This window comes from Aquarana catesbeiana, linkage group LG03 (assembly GCF_042186555.1).
Source record: "Aquarana catesbeiana isolate 2022-GZ linkage group LG03, ASM4218655v1, whole genome shotgun sequence".
Classification (NCBI taxonomy): domain Eukaryota; kingdom Metazoa; phylum Chordata; class Amphibia; order Anura; family Ranidae; genus Aquarana; species Aquarana catesbeiana.
This window is the reverse complement of record NC_133326.1, coordinates 53641476-53665234: the sequence shown is the minus strand read 5'-3', so window position 1 is coordinate 53665234 and position 23759 is coordinate 53641476. Positions and strand designations below refer to the sequence as shown.

Below are 23759 nucleotides of genomic sequence, written 5' to 3'. Positions count from 1 at the left end.
TATCCCTCATGGGTTAGGTATACAGGTAGTAAACTTTTTCCTGGATTTGTACAGTGGGTATTCACCAGTGCATCAAGAGTTCATTCTTGAATGTTTGGATTACCTGCTGTCTCACAATTTCTTTTCATTTGCTGGTAGCTTTTATCTGGACAGATGCTGAGCCACGATGGGAGCATGGTTTTCACCCTCTCGCCAACCTATACATGAGTTGCTGGGAGAGTGTCCATATCTTTGGAGATGGGAACCCTTTTCGTTCATCCATCATCATGTACCATCGGTACATTAATGACCTGCTATTTATCTGTTCAGAGGACGTTAATGAACTTGACAGATTTCTGGGCTACATGAATGACAACAGCCTGAATTTACGTTTCACTAGACAGATGGCTATGGAGTCCACCTAGTTTTTGGATGTGTTGCTTTACAGTAGGGGGGGCCATATTTGTTCCGGTTTATACAGGAAACCACTTTCTGGAAACACACTACACCATGCTGACTCTAGATACCCCAAACATGTCATACGGGGGATACCAGTTGGGCAGTTTATTAGATTAAGGAGAGTGTGTAGTGAGCATCAAACATACGAAGAAGAGAAGAGACTTATGGATAGCAGGTTCTCTTCACGGGGATATGGACCAGGTATCATCCAAAGAGCGATTAATATTGCCGATACCATTGAGAGAGACCCACTCTTATAAGATAAAAAGCAGAAAAGACATGCAGTTAGTGTACCAGTGTTCTTAACCCCTTATAGTCTAGAATTTGGCAAAATTAAGAGGATTGTTGAGAGACACATACCAATTTTGTATGAGGATAGCATTTATGCCAATATTCTATCCAAGGGGAAAAAGTGGTATCTAGACGGGCCCCATCCCTGGGCAATATTTTATCACCTAGTGACTTTTATTCTAGCACTCCCAATAGGACATGGCTTGATTTTGCGGGTAACTACAAATGTGGAGCCAATGTATGCCTGTGTTGCCCGCGTATGATCAGAGGTGATACATTTTCTACCAGCGTTAGTGGCAGGTCCTTCAGTATTGGGAAGTACATTAATTGTAACACCAGACGTGATTTATCTAATCACATGTAAAGAGTGTAATATTCAAGATTCACCAGAAGATTAAGAGATCGATTGAATGACCACGTCCGCGGTACTGAAAAGGAGCATGCCACTAACGTTGCCAGACATTTCAATGAGATTCACAATGGTGACACTTCCTTGATACAAATAAAGGGTATAGAAAGAATCACTACACCTAGACGAGGAGGTGACAGTTTTGGGATACTGTGTAAGCGTGAAGTATATTGTATATTTAGTTTACAAACCAGAATTCCAAACTTTGAATGGGATTTAACCCATTATTATGATTGACTATGGTAAATAATAGACTAGTGACCAATGCCATTGATTCATCTTGGCAGGTCCGTTTACCGATTATATGTATACACGAACACATGTATGTGTTTTGACATGTGAGTGTTGGTGTTGATCAATAACATTTATAGTTCATAGTCTACAATTCACCTCCTCTCGCTTGATATGAACCTCATGGTGGTATATCTGTGTATATATATTCAGGTATTCATACCTGTATTTGTGTTCTCGTATATATTTATATATATTGTTATTCCACATGATGTCCTCATGATAGATCCTCCACAGTTTCATGTATGCTATGCTTACAAATGTTTTTAGCTTGCTCATATACTGGTTTATGGTTTTAGAGTGATGCTTGTCAAATTGCATCGTTCAGATTATGTCAATTGTTGTTTAAATTTGATTGAACATTATGGGAACTTGAAACAGGAAATGCGAGTGTGGAATGGGACACACCTAAGTTTATATATATATATATATATATATATATATATATATATATATATATATATATATATATATATATATATATATATATACACACACACACACACACACACACACAACACTCGCGTTTCCATATGGTATTGACAAAGCATTTGAAACACGTCTGCCTTTTTGTTCCCCTGCCCATTTGGATTGTTTTTATAAATTTTGAATACAATAAAGCCTTTTTTGCAACATATGGGAGTGCTGCCATTCATCCAATTTTTCCTCATCAGTAGTCTGCTTGCAGTGGCAGGGCGTGCACCTCATGGTTGCAGCATGCTTTGGAGTTTATAGTCGGCACACATCACCTGGGAGCAGCAGCTTTTTTACACCACTGGGTTATATGCAACAACCTTCAGGTGACTGGATACTGGCAAAAAGACACTGCAGGGACGTTCCCTTACATAAGCCCTCCCACTCCCAGCTAGCCCCAGTTTCGTACCAAGCAAGAGATCATAAGAAAAGAAGGGAGGGACTATACTGTACTCCAAGAAACTCAAAAATACTTTTGTCCTAGTCATACACTATGGGTCACTGGATTTTAAAGGATAAGTTCCTCTTTTAAAATAAATAAAATAAATGCATTTTTTTTTTTGCAATAAAAAAATGTGCATTTATTAATTTTGTGTTGTAGGAGCCTGTAAAGCATTGCACCAGTGATCAGCAGATCGCTGATGCTATGCAGGACCCCTGCAGACCTGTCAGAGTATCTGCTTGATCGTACCTCCAATGGGCAAGCCAATACACTCTGATAGGAAGAATCAATGGACTACCACAGTGCTCACAGCGCCGTGGTAGCTCAATAAGAACTACAAGCTGACAGCTGCTAAGGCTGTTGGGACTTGTGGTTTTCCGTTCACAGAACACTGTGAATGGAAAAACATAACATTTTTTTTTTTTACATTTTGACAGTAGGAACGGGAGAAGATCCCTGCTAGCTGTCAGAGCGGGTGGCAGTCCTTTATAAACAAGTTACACCCTGAATATAGATGTAACATGTAACATGTTATGAAAGGTGAACTTATCCTTTAAGGCATTACCACTATGATGTCCAAAATGAGCCTGACTGAGGGGAGGAGGAGCAACACAGCAACAATGCCAACTGGCCCACAAAGCATCAGGACAAGAAAGCTTGACAAAATTGGGAAGCAAATTACTGTTTACCTATTAGATTACTGGTAGATCTGTTAACAGTAACTACTGGTAGATTTTTTAAAGTGGCAGCTGGAGTTTAAGTTTTAATTTAGTACTATGGCGCAGAGATAGGGTCAAGAGTGGAGTTTGTAGATCCTGTGGATTTCCCAATATTGGGAAGCAACCCGTAGCACCTTCACACCCAAAACTGGCAGCAGAGGAGGCCTGAACATCTACCTGGTAGAACTTAAGAAGCTTATTAACAGAAGCCTAGCTGGCAGCATTGCAAATCTGAAAAACAGATGCCTAATGCTGAAAAGCCAATAAGCATTGACAGATCTGGTAGGGTGTGCCTTAACAGTGAAGGTAGAAGTTCTATCCTTCAGCTCATGGGCTTAAATAAAAAAATTAGATCCACCTGGCAACAGTGTAGTAAGAAGCAGGGAGGCTCTTGCGGGAACCCTGTGTAAGTACAAAGAAAGAATTTGGTTGCCTAAAAGAGGCAGCAGCTGAGAGAAAGACTCCCACAGCATTTACCACATCAAGACAGTAAAGAGAATTTTCCCTGGAATGTTTTGGAGCAGGACATAAAGGAACGACAATAACCTGAGTGAGGTGGAAGAGACCACCTTAGCAAGGAAGATGGCTTTTGGCTTCAAGACAAATTTGTCCTTGTGCAACACGGACAGGATAAAGCTGTTAATATAAAGACCTTCCATGCAGAGGTCATAGCCATTAAAAAGGATACCTGGCAAGCAAGGTCAGACAGCGAAATATCACTAATAGGTTAAAGATAGCTTCTGAAGAGCCAAGAGATCCAGATTCAGATCCCAGATAGATACGCAATGGGGTAGAATGAGGAGATATGTGCCCAATACTCTGAAAAAAGGAAGCTCAACTTAAGTGAGAGTAGCCAGAAGTATGAAAAACAGAATGTGGAAGGGCAAGGTTGTCCTCAAAGCCAGATGCTGATCCAGACCAGAGTGGAGAAAGAACAGAATACATCCCATGGAGTACTTTTTAGGATGAAAGTTCCTAGACTCGCACCAAGTAAAACATGCTTTCGAGGTGCGATAGTAAAAACTCTACAAGAAGTTGATTTTCCAGCCTTTAAGAGGGTATAGATGACAGAGTCCGATAGTCTCTCAAGACAATGGCTTCAACAACTATGCCATTGATTCTAACGACTTAGAAGCACGATGGAAAACTGGCCCTTGGTCCAGAAGATCCAAATGATCCCGAAGGGCCAATGGAATACCGCATCCTCTTTGGCTAATTTGGTGTGATGAAAATCTCCATCTTGATCATGCGGAAACTGAACTAATCAGTCACTAGAGTGTCCGTTGAGAAGGCCTGGGGGTCTCTGAATCTGGTGGACAAACCTGTCCAATTTGTTGTTGAATCTGGATACAGAAGATCCACTTCCGCTGTCTCCCACCTGCAACAAAGGCTTGAAAAACCTGGAGAGCTCTGAATGACATCACTAATAATGAAACAGCTTCTATTTTGTTAACAGGAGGAGTGTGATGGCCGATGTGCTTTCAATGTGTTGTGAGACACTTGAGAATTACCCAGAGCGGTGTAATCCCACATCCTGGTTGTTTGAAGTCTTATGGTGCGTTTAGGATGTAAGTGCAATTCTGTGTTTAATCAATAAATAAAGCAGTAAGCACTATTTTCCATTTGTTTTCCTTGAGCTTCCTTGAGCTTGCTTCTATGAGAGTGGCTAAGTCTGGCAATTCCACCTGCTGCCTTGATCCTTTGGGAACGGGAATCCCCTGGGCCAAAACCTTTGTGAATACGTGTGGGGCCGTGGCCACGTCAAAAGGCAAGGCCAGAAACTGAAAATGCAGATAGCGCTGATGGGGCTGAAACATGGGGATATGGCGGTAGGCATCCTTGATGTTAATTGTGGCCATGGGGGAAGCAATCACTGATGGTACAGATTTCCATATGAAACTTATGATGGTGCAAAAACTTGTTCAGTCACTTCAGGTCCAAAATGGGCCAAACCCTTTGGCTTGGGCAACATTAACAGGTTAGAAGAGTAATTATAAAATCTAGTTTAGAACAGGGACAGTGGCCCACTGAGAGCGCAAGTGGTCCAGTACAGCAAGCAGGGCAAAACGTTTGTCAGGTGCAGTAGGCACATTTGAGGGAACACTAGCAAAACACTGACAAAAGACAATGCTGGGAGGGTTTATGCAAGGCTGAGTCAAGCTTTGTTATTTGTGTCCAATAACCTGGAGGTGGAACATAAACCACTGATCAAAGAATTAATGTAATAAATAATAAAATTATATTTATTACATTAACCACTTAAGGCCCGGACCATTTGGTTGGTCACAGACCAGAGCACTTTTTGCGATTTGGCACTGCATCGCTTTAACGGACAATTGTGCGGTCGTGCGACGTGGCTCCCAAACAAAATTGACGTCCTTTTTTCCCCACAAATAGAGCTCTCTTTTTGTGGTATTTGATCACATCTGTGTTTTTTATTTTTTGCGCTATAAACAAAAAAAGAGCGACAATTTAAAAAAAAAAAAGCATTATTTTTTACTTTTTGCTATAATAAATATCCCCCAAAAATATATAAAAAACCCACTTTTTTTCCTCAGTTTAGGCCGATACGTATTCTTCTACATATTTTTGGTAAAAAAAATTGCAATAAGCGTTTATTGATTGGTTTACGCAAAAGTTATAGCATCTACAAAATAGGGGATAGTTTTATGGAATTTTTATTAATATTTTTTTTTTACTAGTAATGGTGGCGATCAGAGATTTTTATCATGACTGTGACATTATAGTGGACAGATTGGACACTTTTGGCGCTATTTTGGGACCATTCACATTTATACAGCGATCAGTGCGATTAAAAATGCATTGATTACTGTGTAAATGTGACTGGGGTTAACCAGGAGGGGCACTGCAGGGGTTAGGTGTGTCCTAGGGAGTGAATCTATCTGGGGGGGGGAGGGGCTACGTGTGACATGACACTAATCACCGCTCCCAATTACAGGGAACTGTGATCAGTGTCACTAGGCAGAATGGGAAAATGCTTGTTTACATCAGCATTTCCCCGTTCTTCCTCTCCGCGAGATGATCGCGGGTATCCCCGCGAACATAGAGATCGCGGGTATCCCCGCGGACCCGGGATCACACTCACGGAGCTCACGGCAGGGTCGCGCGCACGCGAACACGCAGTGGCAAATTTAATGGGACGTACCTGTACACCCATTTGCCTGTCCGTGCCATTCTTTCGACGTATATGTACATGCGGCGGTCTGCAAGTGGTTAAAATGAGGCCTAAAGTACAAGTCACATGATTTGACTCCTCTTCTATTCTGTCTCACAGCTTTGAACTGTAGCTGGAGTTCAGCATCACACACACAAAATTCAGTGATGGTGTGTGCACCGCTCTCAGACTATAGCAAAGCTTCTGGACAATGCATGTGGGCGTGCTTGCCCTGCTCACACTCACACACACAAGATTCAGCCAGGAGTGTGGTTACGCATCTCACTTAATCAAGTAGACTACAGGAGACAGGTCTTCAATGGCCAGGAGAAGGAGGAAGCAGAACAGCATCACTAGGCATCATATAGCCCATCAATAAGGTGAAGATGTTGGGAAGAAAGGGACCTTACAGGCTAAACAGTGCTAAGGTAAGTATAGCACAGAATGCAATTAACTGGCTATTAAACTGCTGAAGATGGAGTAGGGCTTTCATTTTTTAAATGCACAGCTTTCATTAAAATAATACTTGGTAATCCTGGCATGAAGGTCCTTGTTCAGGCACTTCCTGTTGTAGGGTCCCTGTCAAATAATTGCTATCCTGCATTGTGAGCCTGTCATTTTCCCCAGTGGCTGTGACAACGTGCAATATTGTCAAAAACTAGGTAACCTATCCTCAAAAATCCCATGTAGCCACCACTTGAGTGCATGCTTTAAGACATGAAAAGGCTGCAGGAGATCAGCAGTGCTGACATGCCAAAAAAGAATGGAAAATTGTCAAAATCCAGTGCTTTCTAAAAGAAAGAGCACAGCAATTTTAATGATACACAGTGCTTTTAAAAAAAAAAAAAAAAAAAGGTGCATATTTATAAAGCATTGAAAGTGGCATTCACCAAACATTCAAAGATGGTTAATCATTCTCCATAATTTAAGATTCACCTGCATTAAATATCTGGTGAATGCTACATTCACTGCTTAAAACACATTCTCCTATATGTCATATATGCATCCAGTTAGTGTACCTGCATTTCAGCTATCCTACTTTCCAAAGTAGTAAGCTTATTCTGCTATGTCATATTACTCTTAATGCCCCACTTGATCTAAAAAAATGGAAGCTTAGCACAAAAACTTATGGTAAATACACATAGGGTCTATGTATAAAAAATGGTATAGGCTATTCCCCCAATGAAAATGCACGTACATTTGTTCTGTGCAAAGTAACCAGCTGTTTGGGACAAAATTAAATATTCTTAGGGTGTTTTATCTTCTGGGCAAATGGTCTTGGGCTACTTTCTCCTCTGAAATAGAGAACAGAACTCGCCAGTGATATGTGTAAAAGGAATGGCCGTGTGTCAGGCCATTGGGAATAGATTGCACCAAGTATCAACTTACATTTAACAGGGTTTCCTGTCGCATCATGGCAGCATACACTTTGGGTTGTGACTCCGCCCCTCACAACCTGATAGGACCACATAGCTATAAGTTGTAAAGATGGCCCCCCGCCCCAGTATTCTCTTATTTTTCCTCACCTGAAGGACTGAAGATGTCAGAAGCACCCCCTTACCGAATTCGTCCCAGCCAGGTTCTAGCCTCTCCTGGGTGGAAGTCCTTGCCTGTACAGCCTCTAAATGTGCTAGATGGAAGGAACCCCACTCTGGTGATCTCAGGGGTATATGCGGCTTCAGTATAAGCCTTAAACAGGCTTAGTTGTGTGCAGCGGTCTCCATCTGCCTTTCCCATTTTTTGGTGCAGCTTGCTGGGCATTGTGGTACTTTTCTGTCTCTCCCCTGTGCGGTCGGGCATCTCGGGGGAGCTCACCATCAGCACTTTACGGCTCAAGGCCGCTGGCCATTCAGGGCACAGGACACTGTCAAATGTGTTAGAAATGAGAGCAGCACTCCAGGCGCTCCTGTCCTTCAGCTCCCTCTTGAGAGGAAGACATGTTCTTCTGAGAATGGACAACAAGGTTGCGGTTGCCTATGTAAACAGGCAGGGGGGCACCAGAAGCAGGTCCATGATGCAGGAGGTCCGTCCTGTCCTAGAGTGGGCACAACTGAACCTGTTAAGCCTAAGGGCAGTCTATGTTCCGGGAGTCCAGAACGTGTTGGCCGACCCGCTGAGCAGGAATTTCACCTCCAACCATGAGTGGTCTCTGAACCCACAGGCCTACGCCCTCATATCCCGGACTTGGGGTTCACCAGAGATAGACCTGGCGGCAACCCCAGAGAATGCGAAATGTCGGAGATTCCTATCAAGAATACCATTCCCTTCGGCGGAGGGGACAGATTGTCTCCTGCACCCCTGGAACTTCCAGCTGGGATACATCTTCCCTCCAACTCCTCTCATAGCGAGGTTTCTCCTGAGACTCAAGGAGTCATCGGCACTGGTGGTGGCAGTGATTTCCTTCTGGCCAAGGAGGCCATGGTTTACCGCTCTGATGCAGCTGAATACGGCAGATCCCCTGCCCCTTCCGTTACCGCCAGACCTACTCTCCCAAGGTCATCTTCTTCACCCGAACCCGGAGAAGCTACATTTGATGGCTTGGAGACTGAAAGGGCTAGGTACCTAGAGCAAGGCTGTTCCCAGAGGGTAGTGGATACCCTACTCCAGGCCAGGAGGCCTACCACGAATAATACTTACAGGCGAGTCTGGGAGAAGTTTACTGCCTTCGCTTAACAGCAAGGTTGGGACCCATCCTCACCATCGGTGTCACAGGTCCTGGAGTTCCTTCAACTAGGCCTAGAGAAGGGCCTTAGATCAAGTACCTTAAAGGTCCAAGTCTCGGCCCTGTCCGCCTTGACAGGAGTCAGATGGGCACAAGATCCCCTTGTGGTTCAGTTCCAACGGGCCTGTCTAAAGCTGAGGCTGCCTAGAAAACCTTCCTTCCCAGTCTGGGACCTCTCAGTCGTACTGGAAACTCTATCTAAGGAGCCCTTCTTTCCAAATGAGAACATATCCTTATGGGATCTGACGCTGAAAGTCTCATTCCTGTTAGCCATAACATCGGCTAAGAGGGTGTCAGAGATGCAAGCCTTAATGGTCAGTGATCCATATCTGATTGTATTGCCAGACAGATTAGTCTTGAAACCTTCGGACCGGTTCATCCCCAAGGTATTCTCATCCTTTCACTTCAACCAGGAGATTAACCTTGGTCCTGGTCCTCCAGGAACACCTTTATGTTCCATTACAAGGTGGATTCCGCCTGCTTATCCACAGTGGATTTCGGAAGATCCGTTATCCAGGCCAATTCTTCTGTTCTTTGTTGATAAACTTAGTTTGAATTCCCACCCAGTCTTTGTGAGTTACTCCCCAAAGTGTATGCTGCCATGATGCGACAGGAAAACGGAAAATTGTATACTCACCTTTGCGTAATTTTCCTTTCCTGTCGTATCTTCATGGCAGCATACAATCTCCCACCCGTCTGAGGTGATATATACGGAGAATACTGGGGCAGGGGCCATCTTTACAACTTATAGCTATGTGGTCCTATCAGGTTGTGAGGGGCGGAGTCACAACCCAAAGTGTATTCTGCCATGAAGATACGACAGGAAAGGAAAATTACGGAAAGGTGAGTATACAATTTTCCGTTTTCCTGTTACACATATCACTGGAGAGCATTTTTCTCTCTTTGCAGAGGGCATTTGCCAGGCGGCTGAAAAAGCAATATGTTGCCTCCTAAGCGCCCGTTTTAACCCTGTATGACCACACCAACTTGCTGCAACTGATTGCATTGCAATAGTGTAGTGCATTCCCAAGTACTTAAATAGGTTGTTTGGTGGCAGTGCTGTCTGCAGAACATTACAGGGAGTACAGTTTTTGCTGTGCCATATGTACAACCCTCATCTGCCTTTGCAGCTTAAGGAGTTGGCAGTGGTCAGGAGTTGGTAAAACTGCAGCTTAACTGCCTATTTTTGCTGCCCTGACCCCCAACCACAAGTGTAACCTAGGCCCAAGAACATTTTATATTTCCTCGTCACAACAGCTGGTTACTTCACATAGAATGAATGTACAATAAAGTGTTACTAAACCCAGGACCCTGCATTCACTAGATCTGATCTCCCACAGTACACATAACATGGAAATGCAATAGTTTTAGTAAATATAAACTGCTAAATACCTTTTCTCATCAGCAGTTAGAGCAGTCTTGTGACTTGCATCAGTGTCTGCTTAAAGCTTGTAGGAGAAGTTTTCATTCTCCCCTGATCCTCTGTCTGGACAGTGCTGATTGACCCTGTGCTGATCACATACACTCTCCCAAGAAAAAAAACAACTCTTTAGCAATATACACCAAACTAACTGAGCATGTGCAGCCTGTCCCCCAATGCTCTGTTCTATCAGGAAATGTGTTGGAGTCAGTTAAAGAAGAGGAGGATCAGAGAGACAAGATCACACAGCTGTTATACACAATGCAGAGGATTAACCCCTTAGGTTCTACAGTGCGTATAACAAGCATGCTTTACTGCTTATAGAGTGGGGAAAATAATTATTTGATTCCCTGCAAATTTTGTAAGTTTGCCCACTTACAAAGAAATTAAGGGTCTAGATTTTTTTTATCAAAGGTGAATTTTTAATGATAAAGACAGAATATCAACCAAAAATCCAGAAAAAACAAATGATACAAATGTTATAAATTGAGTTGCAGTTCAGTGAGTAAAATACGTTTTTGATCCCCAAGCAAGACGTGACTTAGTACTTGGTGGAGAAACCCTTATTGGCAAGCACAGAGATAAGACGTTTCTTGTAGTTGGTGACCAGGTTTGCACACATCTCAGGAGATATTTTGGTCCACTCTTCTTTACAGATCTTCTCCAAATCCTTAAGGTTTCTTGGCTGTCGCTTGGCAACTCAAAGTTTCAGCTCCCTCCATAAATTTTCTATAGGATTAAGGTCTGAAAACTGACTAGGCCATGCCATTACCTTAATGTGCTTCTTCTTGAGCCACTCCTTTGTTGCCTTGGCAGTACGTTTTGGGTCATTGTCATGCTGAAAGACCCATCTACGACGTTCTGGCTGAGGGAAGAAGGTTCTCATCCAAGATTTTACAATACATGGCCCCACCCAATGGCCCCTCAATGCGGCAAAGTCGGTTTGTACCTTTAGCAGAGAAACAGCCCCAAACATAACCTCAATGCTTGACTGTAGGGATTGTGTTCTTAGGGTAATAGCATTTTTCTTCCCCCCCAAACACGGCGAGTCCCCCTCCTCAAGAAGGCACATGTACAGTGATGCCAATGAACATCTAAATGATTCCGAGAAGGATTGGGAGAAAGTGCTGTGGTCAGATGAGACCAAAATTGAGCTCTTTGGCATTAACTCGACACGCCGTGTTTGGAGGAAGAAAAATGCCGACTATGACCCCAAGAACACCATCCCTACAGTCAAGCACGGAGGTGGAAACATTATGCTTTGAGGCTGTTTCTCTGCTAAAAGGTACAGACCAACTTTTCCGCATTGAGGGACCAATGGACGAGGCCATGTATTGTAAATTCTTGGATGAGAACCTCCTTCCCTCAGCCAGAACACTGAAGATGGGTTGTGGATGGGTCTTTTAGCATGACAATGACCCAAAACATACTGCCAAGGCAACAAAGGAGTGGCTCAAGAAGAAGCACGTTAAGGTCATGGAGTAGCCTAGTCAGTCTACAGACCTTAATCCTGTAGAAAATGTATGAAGAGAGTTGAAGCTTCGAGTTGTCAAGAGACAGCCAAAATCCTTAAGGATTTAGAGAAGATCTGTAAAGAAGAGTGGACCAAAATCCCTTCTGAGATGTGTGAAAACCTGGTAACCAACTACAAGAAACATCTTACATCTGTGCTTGCCAACAAAGGTTTCTTCACCAAGTACTAAGTCATGTTTTCTTGAGGATCAAATACTTATTGGGCAAACTTACAAAATCTGCAGGGGATCAAATAATTATTTTCCCCACTGTACACACTGATTTTACTGTTGTGGGTTTAGTAAAACTTTAAATGTCGCTGGATGAATAGCTATGCAAATCTTTTTTTATAAATAGACTCCACAGTCTTCTTTGTCTTTGGCTTTCTTTTTGTGGAGTTTCTGTTAAAAAAATCTAGACTGCAATCCAAAACCACCTCTGAGCTTTGCTGACAGTTAAGAAATCCATATTTTATGGGTTTACTGAAAAAGAGAGAATGCATTGCTTTTGAGAAACAATTATCTAGTCTATTAAAAATATTTTTCCGAGGAAATTTCAAACACAGCAGATTTTATAAAATTAAGCAAAATTGAAGTGACACAATTTGAAAAATATTATGTAATTTGTACTACTTTTTTTTTTTTTAATCTGAATGATGTATGCTTACAAGATCATCTCAGAACGCCCTTGCAGGAATCTACCACACAGACGACCGCGCAAGAACTGGATCTTGCGACGTCACAAAGTTGGAAGATGGATGAAAAGCACGATACGACACAAAAAGAGGAAAATAAATCACTTGAAGTAAAATGATGGAAAAGAGGAAAGGAAGGATCCACATCATAGTATCAATATGAACAAAAGATGTCGGAATGACAAAAGAATTTAAGTAAAAATAAAAATGGGGTTAATAATGTGAGGCAACACTTCAAATCAAGTAAGCAAACGTACCATTAGTCGGATGCTTTGCAAACGACACAGAAAATCGTTTTACAGCTGGCATAGACAACAGTTCTGAGGAAATAAAAGAAAACAGGCATTGGCATTAACATCCTGGTTTTGGCCACCAAGACAAGCACATATACACACCAAAAGGATCCTGGGACAACAAACAGCAACTTGTGTTAAAGCCAAAACATCATCCATTCGCTTTGTGGTTATTATCACAAGCCACACACAGAAGAAAATCAGTTTCAGAAAAAGATCAGTTTATAACGTTATGCTTTTCATGCATAGGTTATCCATCCAAAGATGTTACTGCGTGTTCTAATTTCCCAAATCATGGATCAGGTTCAGCTGTGGACTACAGAACAGAAAAAGAAATGAGAAAATGTAGTGACAACTTTCACTTTACCAATTGTTTGGAAAAAAAGCACAACTGATTCAAGTATGAAAAATGGTTAAAATTGTCAGCATTGCATACAGCAATGGATCAAAGGCTAGCTTTCCTTTTCTAACCTGCACTAGAAATGTGACAGATGAGTACTAGTAGACATGAAATGACAGTTGCTCAATTCATTTTCAGCCTGTAAGTAGCATCAAAATCTGCTGGCCTGTTACTGTAAGGGGAAAATAATCAAACACAATGCCGGTTCACCTGTGCCCAACAATGAATGAATGAATGAAAGAATGATTTGTAAAGCGCTGCAAATGCGAACTGAATCGCCTCAAGGTGCTAATGCGTTTTTGTGTCTGAGCAGCAACAATGCCGCCTACTTGTGCCCAACAACGCCGGCCCAATTTGGACATTTTCACTTAGGGGTTAACTAACTTTTGTTGCCAGCAGTTTAGACATTAATGGTTGTGTTGAGATATATTTTGAGGGAACAGCAAATTTACACTGTAATGCCTTGTACACACGGTCGGACTTTCCGACGAAATATGTGCGATCGGAGCTTGCTGTCGGAAATTCCGACCGTGTGTAGGCTTCATCTGACTTTTTTCATCGGAATTTCCGACACACAAAGTTTGAGGGCAGGCTATAAAATTTTCCGACAACAAAATCCGTTCGCGTAAATTCCGACCGTGTGTGGACAATTCCGACGCACAAAGTGCCACGCATGCTCAGAATAAATTAAGAGACGAAAGCTATTGGCTACTGCCCCGTTTATAGTCCCGACGTACGTGTTTGACGTCACCGCGTTCAGAACGATCAGATTTTCTGACAACTTTGTGCGACCGTGTGTATGCAAGACAAGTTTGAGCCAACATCAGTCGGAAAAAATCCATGGATTTTGTTGTCGGAATGTCCGATCAATGTCCGACTGTGTGTACAGGGTATTATACAAGCTGTACACTCACCACTTTACATTGTAGCAAAGTGTAATTTAATTTGTTGTCACATGAAAGATATAATAAAATTATATAATATAATAAAATATTTACAAAAATATGAGAGGTGTACTCACCTTTGTGATATACTGTATAATAATGCTACTCCTCTCTGTCAATCTCCCACTGGCTTCCGCTCACCCATCAAATTAAATTCAAAATACTAACAACTACCTACAAAGCAATCCACAACTCTGCCCCCAGCTACATCACTGACCTAGTCTCAAAATGCCAACCTAATCGTTCTCTTTGTTCTTCTCAAGACCTCCTGCTCTCTAGCTCACTCATCACCTCCTCCCATGCTCGTCTCCAGGACTTTTCCAGAGCCTCTCCAAGCCTATGGAACTCCTTACCCCAATCTGTCCTTCTATCTCCTACTCTATTAAAGTGGAGTTCCACCCACTTTTACAACTCTTCAGCATCCCTCGCTAAACTGTGCACTGTAAACAAATTGGATTTTTAAAATTTTTTTCTCAGCACCTACTGTATATCTGCTGTATTCTTTTTTTACTTCCTCCTCCCTGGCCGCGGCCCATCGCATCATTTCCTATTTGCAATGCCTTCTGGGAAGGGGCGGCAACTTCCTCTGAAACTGCCGTTGCTATGGAAATCTGACCTGAAACCTATTACACTGCTTGTGCTGCACTGAGCATGTACGAGATCTGCAAGGATGAGATCCAGGAAATACAGTCTGGCTTCAGATGCCCACCCTTAAGATGGCCACAGCCTGCTGTAAGTTTATAAAATAACAAACTACTGCTATAAACTAACTAAACAGACCTTAGTTTACAGACTAACTTTACTAGAATACATTAAGCTTGTGTATTATAGGGGTATTTTTATATAAAAAGTATAACTTCGGCTGGAACACCACTTTAACTTTTAGACGATCTCTCCTCTTCAGAGAAGCCTATCCTACCCACACCTAACAATGGTATTTTCATTTTGTCCATCTGATCATCCCCCACAGCTACTACCCTTTGTTCCACTTGAACCTCCCTTCTAGATTGTAAGCTCTAACGAGCAGGGCCCTCTGATCCCTCCTATATTGAATTGCATTGTAATTGTACTGTCTTCCCCGATGTTGTAAAGCGCTACGCAAACTGTTGGCGCTATATAAATCCTGTATAATAATAATAATAAATACAAAGTTGCATTTTGTTTTAAAATCCAACTCCACCTGAAATTAAGCTTTTATTGGGGACAGGTGGGTTCAGTGTCCAGCTGTTCATATCTCCCATACAAAATTTTACCAAAGAAGATTGTGTCTCTTTCACCTCCCACAAGACCATGAGAAATGTGACACTTTCTTTAAGGTAAATTCCACGGGTATATGTCTGTTCTACCCATCTATACAGTAGCAGTATAGGATGCATGGGTCAAAAAACTGGCTGATCATGTTTACAAATCCATTGGCAGGTAGCATGGTTCACATATATTCATTTATATATAAGTATATACATTGTATGAAGTGGTTTGCCAGGAGTTCAGCTTTTTGTACACAGGTTGAAGAATGATATATCTTAAAACACCTAGACTTTTGGAATTTTATCTAGATATATGTATAACATTTGTGCATGCTGCAGCAGTAGAAAGATGACAGTTTACAAGGCCAGACATGGAAAGCACCCACTTTTTTAGTTAACACTCAGTGTTTAAAATATGATAGTCAAATAATTGGGTCAAAATACCTAAGCAGGATGGATTATCTCTTCAAACAAATGAGCAAATGCCCATTTGCGCTGCCTTATTGCTACACATTCCTCTTGTTCTTTGGCCCTCAGATCTGGCATGGATTTTAAAGGGAGAAAACGCACCAAAAAAAAAAAAAAAAAAAAAGGTAAAACTAGTTGGTATAGAAGTCCCCCCCCCCCCCTCCAAAATCCATATCAGATCCATATCCTGAGCATGCAGCCTGGCAGGCCCTGACCTGCTGTGTGAGGGGGTCTTCTGGCAGGGGGCTTATCCGAATCTGGAAGCCCCTTTAACAATAAGGAGGTCTCCCGATCTGGCCCCCTCATGTGAGAGAGTATGGGGCACATAGTACTCATTCACCAAAAAAAAAAAAAAAAAAAAGGTAAAAAAGAAACACAACAGTTTCTGACAAGTTCTTAACAAGACCAAAACAAAAACATACTTTCCTGTAAAATCCTTTTATTTGAGTACATCATGGGACACAGGGTCAGGCTAATATTCATTACCTACTGGGTTATACTCCATCTCCAGGTGAATGGACACTGGTGGACCAAAGGTCTTTAGACAGGAAGTGATCCCCTATATAACCCCTCCCAAACAGGAAGTTTTGTAGCAAGCACTGAATCCTCAAAAAAGAGGGGAGGGATCTGTGTCCAATGATGTACTCAAAGAAAAGGATTTTCCAGGTAAGTATGGCGGAAAAATACTATTTTCTTTTTCATACATCATGGGACACAGTCAGGCTAATATTCATTACCTACTGGGACGTCCCATAGCAATAGCCTTTAGGGGAGGGAGACACCCTGCCAAACAATAGCCATCAGAACGTATGCGGCAGCCCCCAGTACACTGCAGCTGAAAGCCGAATCCTTGGCTGTTTGAACATCCACTTGATAAAATTTTGTGAACGTATGCACTGAAGACCAGGTAGCAGCTTTACAAATCTGAGCCACAGATACCTGATGGTTTAAAGCCCAGGAGGTTCCTACACTCCTGGTACAATGAGCTCTCACCCTAAAGGGAGGAGCTTTATGTTTGAGACCTTAGGCCTGAATGATCAATTGACGGACCCAATTGGCAATGGAAGCCTTGGAAGCTGCCTGGTCCTTTTGGTAAAACAAAAAAAGAGGTCTGATCCTCGGATCTCCACAGATCTAGACAAATAAACCTTGACTGCCTGGACAACGTCCCATGAGTGCAGTTGTCTCTCTTCCGCCGAGTGAAGCGAAGAGAAAAAAGGAAGGCAAAATAATGTCCTGATTTAAATGAAAGGCCGGCACCTTTTTAGTCAAAAAAGGATGGAACAGGTCGTAACACGACCCTGTCGTGGTGAAGGATCAACTATGGTTCCCTGCATTAAAGTGCTGCCAACTCCGACACCCTTCTAGCCGAGGTGATGGCCATAAGAAAGGCTAGCCTGGATGACAGCAAGTCTAATGGAATTTCCTTGATAGGTTCAAATGGTTGTTTTTGTAACAGACAACACCAAGTTCAAGTTCCAAGGACACATACAGTGGGGCAAAAAAGTATTTAGTCAGTCACCAATTGTGCAAGTTCTCCCACTTAAAAAGATGAGAGAGGCCTGTAATTGTCATCATAGGTATACCTCAACTATGAGAGACAAAATGTGGAAACAAATCCAGACAATCGCATTGTCTGATTTTTGAAAGAATTTATTTGCAAATTATGGTGGAAAATAAGTATTTGGTCACCTACAAACAAGCAAGATTTCTGACTCTCACAGACCTGTATCTTCTTCTTTAAAAGACACCTGTCTACAACCTCAAACAGTCACACTCCAAACTCCACTATGGTGAAGACCAAAGAGCTGTCAAAGGACGCCAGAAACAAAATTGTAGACCTGCACCAGGCTGGGAGGACTGAATCTGCAATAGGCAAGCAGCTTGGTGTGAAGAAATCAACTGTGGGAGCAATAATTAGAAAATGGAAGCCTTACAAGACCACTGATAATCTCCCTCGATCTGGGGCTCCATGCAAGATCTCACCCCGTGGGGTCAAAATGATCACAAGAATGGTGACCAGAACCACACGGGGGGACCTAGTGAATGACCTGCAGAGAGCTGGGACCAAGGTAAGAAAGGCTACCATCAGTAACATACTACGCTGCCAGGGACTCAGATGCCAGACGTGTTCCCCTGCTTAAGCCAGTACATGTCCGGGTCCGTCTGAGGTTTGCTAGAGAGCATTTGGATGATCCAGAAGAGGATTGGGAGAATGTCATACGGTCACATGAAACTCGTCGTGTTTGGAGGAGAGAGAATGCTGAGTTGCAACCAAAGAACACCATACCTACTGTGAAGCATGGAGGTGGCAACATCATGCTTTGGGGCTGTCTCTCTGCAAAGGGAACAGGACAACTGTACATGAAAGAATGAATGGGGCCATGTATCATGAGATTTTGAGTACAAACCTCCTCCCATCAGCAAGGGCACTGAAGATGAAACGTGGCTAGGTCTTTCAGCATGACAATGATCCCAAACACACCGCCCGAGCAAAGAAGGAGTGGCTTCGTAAGAAGCATTTCAAGGTCCTGGAGTGACCTAGCCAGTCTCCAGATCTCAACCTCATAGAAACCTTTGGAGGGAGTTGAAAGTCCGTGTTGCCCAGCGACAGCCCCTAAACATCACTGCTCTAGAGGAGATCTGCATGGAGGAATGGGCCAGCATACAACAGTGTGTGACAATCTTGTGACAGAAAACGTTTGACCTCTGTCATTGCCAACAAAGGATATATAACAAAGTATTGAGATGAACTTTTGATATTGACCAAATACTTATTTTCCACCATAATTTGCAAATAAATTCTTTCAAAAATCAGACAATGTGATTGTCTGGATTTGTTTCCACATTTTGTCTCTCATAGTTGATATATACCTATGATGACAATTACAGGCCTCTCTCATCTTTTTAAGTAGGAGAACTTGCACAATTGGTGGCCGACTAAATACTTTTTTGCCCCACTGTATGTGACCTAATGAGGGGAAGCAGGCTAGTTACCCCCTGCATAAAGGTTTGGATCAGTGAATGGGAGGCTAAAGGCCTTTGGAAGAATACTGATGGGGCTGAAACATAACCTCTGATTGTACTCAAAGCCAATTTGATTTCCACAGCTGTAGAAAGGAGAGAATTCTCCCAATCACGTATTTCCCTGAGGATGCCATTTTATGGCTTCACACCAAGCAATAAGTTTTTCAGACCTTATGATAAATTTTTCTAGTGACAGCTTTTCTAGCATTCACTAGGGTAGACACTACTGGTCCCGAGAAGCCACGGTCCTTCAGCACTCTGGCTTTAATAGCCACGCCGTCAAATTTAGAGACTATAAATTGGGGTGGAATATAGGACAGTAGATCGGGGCGACGTAAAAAAGGGTCCACGGCCCATCTATTGTCAGTCTTGCAATCTCTGGTAACCAGGGCCTTCTGGGCCAGGCTGATGCCACCAGAATGACTGGAACCCCTTCTTTCCGAATGCTGCGCAACAAATGTGGAAGGAGAGGGATCGGAGGGAAAGCATAAACCAGGGAGTACTGGCTCCATGGAACTATGAGAGCTTCTGCTCCGATTGCCAGAGGATCCCTTGTTCGGGACACAAATTGCTGTAGATTGTTGTTGAACCTGGATGCCAATAGGTCGACCTCTGGCCATCCCCAACGCTGGCAAATTTCCTGGAACACCCATGGGTGTAGGGACCATTCCCCTGGGCAGATCTGCTGGAGGCTGAGATAATCTGCCTTCCAGTACTCTACTCCTGGGATATGGACTGCCGATATAATCGGCACATGTCCCTCTGCCCAGGATAGTATGTGGTTCACCTCCTTCAGAGCTTAACGACTCCTGGTACCACCTTGGTGGTTTAAATAGGCCACTGCAGTGGCATTGTCTGACTGTACCCTGATAGGGCAGTCCTGAAGCTCCACTGTCCAGGCCCGTAGGGGGCATGCGTACTGCCCGTAATTCCAAGACGTTATTGGACAGGATCTGTTCTGTCCCTGACCATTTCCCCCGAGCTGTGAGCCCTTCTAGGGTCGCTCCCCAGCCTGAGAGACTGGTATCTGTAGTTAGTACTCTCCAAGTTACCCAGATACCCAAGCACCAGGATTCCTTGGGCCTTTAAAAGACCCAGTACTGGTGCTAGGACCTTTGTGAACACCCGGGGAGCTGTAGCAAGCCCGAAGGGTAGAGCCACAAAGTGAAATTGACGTTCCTCTACTGCAAATCGCAGGAACCTCTAATGAGGCTGAACGATAGGTACGTGTAAATACGCGTCTTATTTCGATGGAGGCTAAAAAGTCTTCCATCTGGAGAGAGGCTACAATTGAGCGGACAGACTCCATCCGAAAGGACTGGATTAGTATATACTGGTTCAGGGATCTTAGGTCCAAAAATGGGCCTTGTGACCCTGTTTGGTTTTTAAACTGTAAAACAGGTTAGCTCTTTCGGATACAGGAAACTGTACAATCACTCCCTGATGCACTAAATGATGTAGAGCCTGAAGCAATAAGTCTCTTTTTGGAGACGCTGGATCTTGAAAACTCCAGCTTGTAACCGCAAGATATAATTGAGGTGACCCACTCATCCTGAAATATTTTTCTCAAAATGTCTGAAAAAAGTGCAGCAGCCTTCCCCCCATTCGATGAAGTGGGGGGGTGCCCTCAAAATTAGGGCTTGGTGCAGGGTTTAGAAGAATTTTGGATCCAGGGCTTTTTCGGGCCCTGGCCTTGCGGCTTGCCCCTGGCCCTAGTGCCCTCTGGTGGCGGAACTGCCCTGGCGCTGAGACATTTGAGGAAGCAGTCCCTGAAGATTTAAACGAGGGACGCCTGGTGCTTTTCTTCACAGAAAGTAGAGAACTCTTCCCTCCGGAAAGCTTTTGGATATATTTGTCCAAATGATCACCAAATAAAACAATCTCCATGAAAAGGGAAACCTGCCAATTCCCTTTCACAAGGAAGCTCGACTGACCAATTCTTAAGCCCAAAAAAGTCTATGTATATGTACAGACAAGAGAGCCAAACGAGAAACATGCTGTATTAAATCCTTTTAAGGCATCAACAGCAAAACACAGCGCTCGAGGAATATCTGTCTTATTTTCAGGCAGATCATCCTCCTGGTTAGGCCTAACAGGCCATTTGATCTGATCCTTTAGGGACTGGCAGATACCAATTGCTGCAACAGCTGGCTGAATAGCTGAACTGGCCAAAGAAAAGGAAGCCTTTAATAATGACTCCAATTTCTTGTGAACAGGGTCTTTCAAGCCCTGTGCATTATTTACCGGACAAGTTAAGGTCTTGTTTAAGGAAGAGATTGCTGCATCTACGGCTGGCATACTCCACTTTTTTGACAAACTTTTCATCCATGGGGTATTAAAAGGGAAAACCTCTTAAGAGGAACAAAATCCTGTCAGGATGTTCCCAATCAGCATATACTGCCTGTTCCAGCAGGGGGTGTAGGGGGAAAGCCTGTGCAGCCTGAAAAGGCCTCAGGGATCCCAAGAGGACCAGGGGGGCTCAGTCACTTCTGCAAGAGGCAACTTAAAGGCAGAATGAACCATTTTGGTCAGAGTCAGGATGAAAAGCCTCTGCGACTGAGGGGCAGACATCAACTGGATATCCCTTTGTCCAGATTGCTCGGAAGCAGACTCATCCACCAGGCCCTCCACATAATCCTGAGCTTTTTAGCGCTTCCCCATTCTCAACCCATTCCTGTTCCAAACTAGGAGTCTCCAGGGAGGGAGCTCTGTCACGCTTCTTGCCACCCTGCGGGATGGAGGCAATCCTGCCAGGAATCCAATGCTCTAACCCGGCTAGGGTCGAGGACAGTTCATCCTTGGTGATAAAGGGTGAAGCAGCAGCATTGACTGTAGGCACAATACCAGATAGGCGCAGCGGCTCAGATTGCCCGGAAGCCTCTGGTCCTTTAGGGGATACAACACTAGGGATATGACTAGGTTCATCAGGAACTACTGACGACATAGGAGTGCACTTCCCTGTAGTGTTAGTCCCACTCCTCTTTTTTGAAGATTTTTACTAGCCACAAAAAGAGTGTACTTGGGTGTGGTATTAGAACACCTCAGAATCCTTTAATAGGGCTCACCAAGCACCTATGCAACAATCCTGCTAAGCACCTTAGCCTGCCAAGCATCACTTGGTGACTCACTTTACCCGGGTAAGGAGAAATGAACTGCTGCAACTGCCTGTTCAGAGCCTGCTCTGTGTCCCACAGCTGCCTTTTGGAAGCACCGCATGCTTGGCATATACAGCTTAAATAAGCTGGCTGTGGGCCAGAACGTTCTGTGCATGCGTGTGCATGTACGTGCGTGGTCCCAGCGAACGACGTGGCTGTATTTGAATATGACGTGAATCTTCATGCACCCAGGTAAAGGCTACTGCGCATGTGTGGGGAAGCCTGCGTGCGCCATGGCCGCCAAACTGCCAGTCCAGCGGCGCTTTTGCGAATGCACGTGTGCCATGGTGAACCAAGGCGAAATGGCGCACCATCGTGCACCATCACACAGGTAAAAAACAGCCAGACACAAGCAAAAAAAAGTACACTTTGCAAACACCCACAGCTAGCCCAAAACTCCCCCATATGGTCACCGCACACAGGTGTGCAGCCTCTAGCTAGCTTGACTGATTGTTACAATCACTGGGGCACCCCACAATAATAAAAGGGTTTCACTTACCCGTCCAGGCACAGGGCAGCTTAGAAACTGAGAGCCAAAACTTCACCCATCACGGCAAGTTCCTGTCATTTGAGGACCTTCAAGGACTGGGTACCCTTTTCATATTTAGGGTTCACTCCCTTGAACCTGTACAGCACCCTGCAGGAATACCTTAGCGCTGTGGTGTCCAGGATTACACTTCGCAGGGTCTAGAGAGCTGGAGCTCAGAGAGCAAAAAACAAACCGTGCACTCCACCTTGCAGATAGTGGTAAAACACTGAAGTGCTTCCTGTATGGGAGGGATTATATAGGGGATCACTTCCTGTCTGAAGACCTTAGGTCTACCAGTGTCCATTTACCTGGAGATGGAGTAAAACCCAGTAGGTAATAAACATTAGCCTGACTGTGTCCCATGATGTATGAAAAAGAAAAAAAATACCCCTAAAGTACATTCATAATCAATAACGTTGTCTAGTGTTGTAAGTCCATCTCAATCCCAATGAATGACAGCTACCGATCTGCACAAACCTGTCCGCTGAATGATAGCTCCGCATCCCCTTGCCGCTGAAGTGGGCGGAAGCAGAGCTGTTAGGTTTTGCCACTTTTTTTTTCTATGTGGGTTGATGGCTGTCGTGCATCGTGATTTATGTGGACCTACATCGCTGGACGGCGTGATTAATGATGGATGTACAACGGGGGACATTTTTTTTTTAAAACAGACTAATAATAGATTTTTTTTTTTTTAAATAATAGACTTTGTAAAAAACGGTTTGTGTTTTTATTTACGTTTGACAGCTTTTTTTGAGTGAATGACCCCACTCCTATTTCACATTGGAGGGGGCTATAATCTGGGGGCTCCTTTGTTTGGTAAAAGGGGTTTTCAGATTTTGATAAGCCCCCTGTCAGCAGACCCCGCACATCCTCTTGGCCAGAGTTATAGGGAAGAGGCCCTTGTCCTTGTCAACATAGGGACAAGGTGCTTTGCCAGTGGGGAGTCCCCGCTCACTCGTTCCCCCCTGTTTCATGGATATTTTGGGGACGGAATCCACATTTTTTTTTTTTTTGCCATGGGATTCCTCTTAGAATTCATACCAGACCCTTCAGAGAGACCGCTTGCCATTTTTCTTTTTTCACAAACAGCACCTTTGTTTACATTCTTA

At 43.5% G+C, this 23759-nt stretch overlaps 1 protein-coding gene across 14 annotated transcripts in view; it reads right to left on the bottom strand.

Moving 5' to 3' along the window:
- PPIP5K1 (diphosphoinositol pentakisphosphate kinase 1) overlaps window positions 1-23759 on the bottom strand; it is a 306207-nt gene that overhangs the window by 49582 nt on the left and 232866 nt on the right. For 10 of the 14 annotated variants that reach the window (XM_073618536.1, XM_073618533.1, XM_073618535.1 and 7 more), the window contains one exon: window positions 12845-12907. The exons of the other annotated variants lie outside the window; for them this stretch is intronic. In XM_073618536.1, coding sequence (XP_073474637.1) covers window positions 12845-12907 — 63 coding nt within the window. The remainder of the gene's footprint in view (window positions 1-12844; window positions 12908-23759) is intronic. 14 annotated transcript variants of the gene reach the window in all.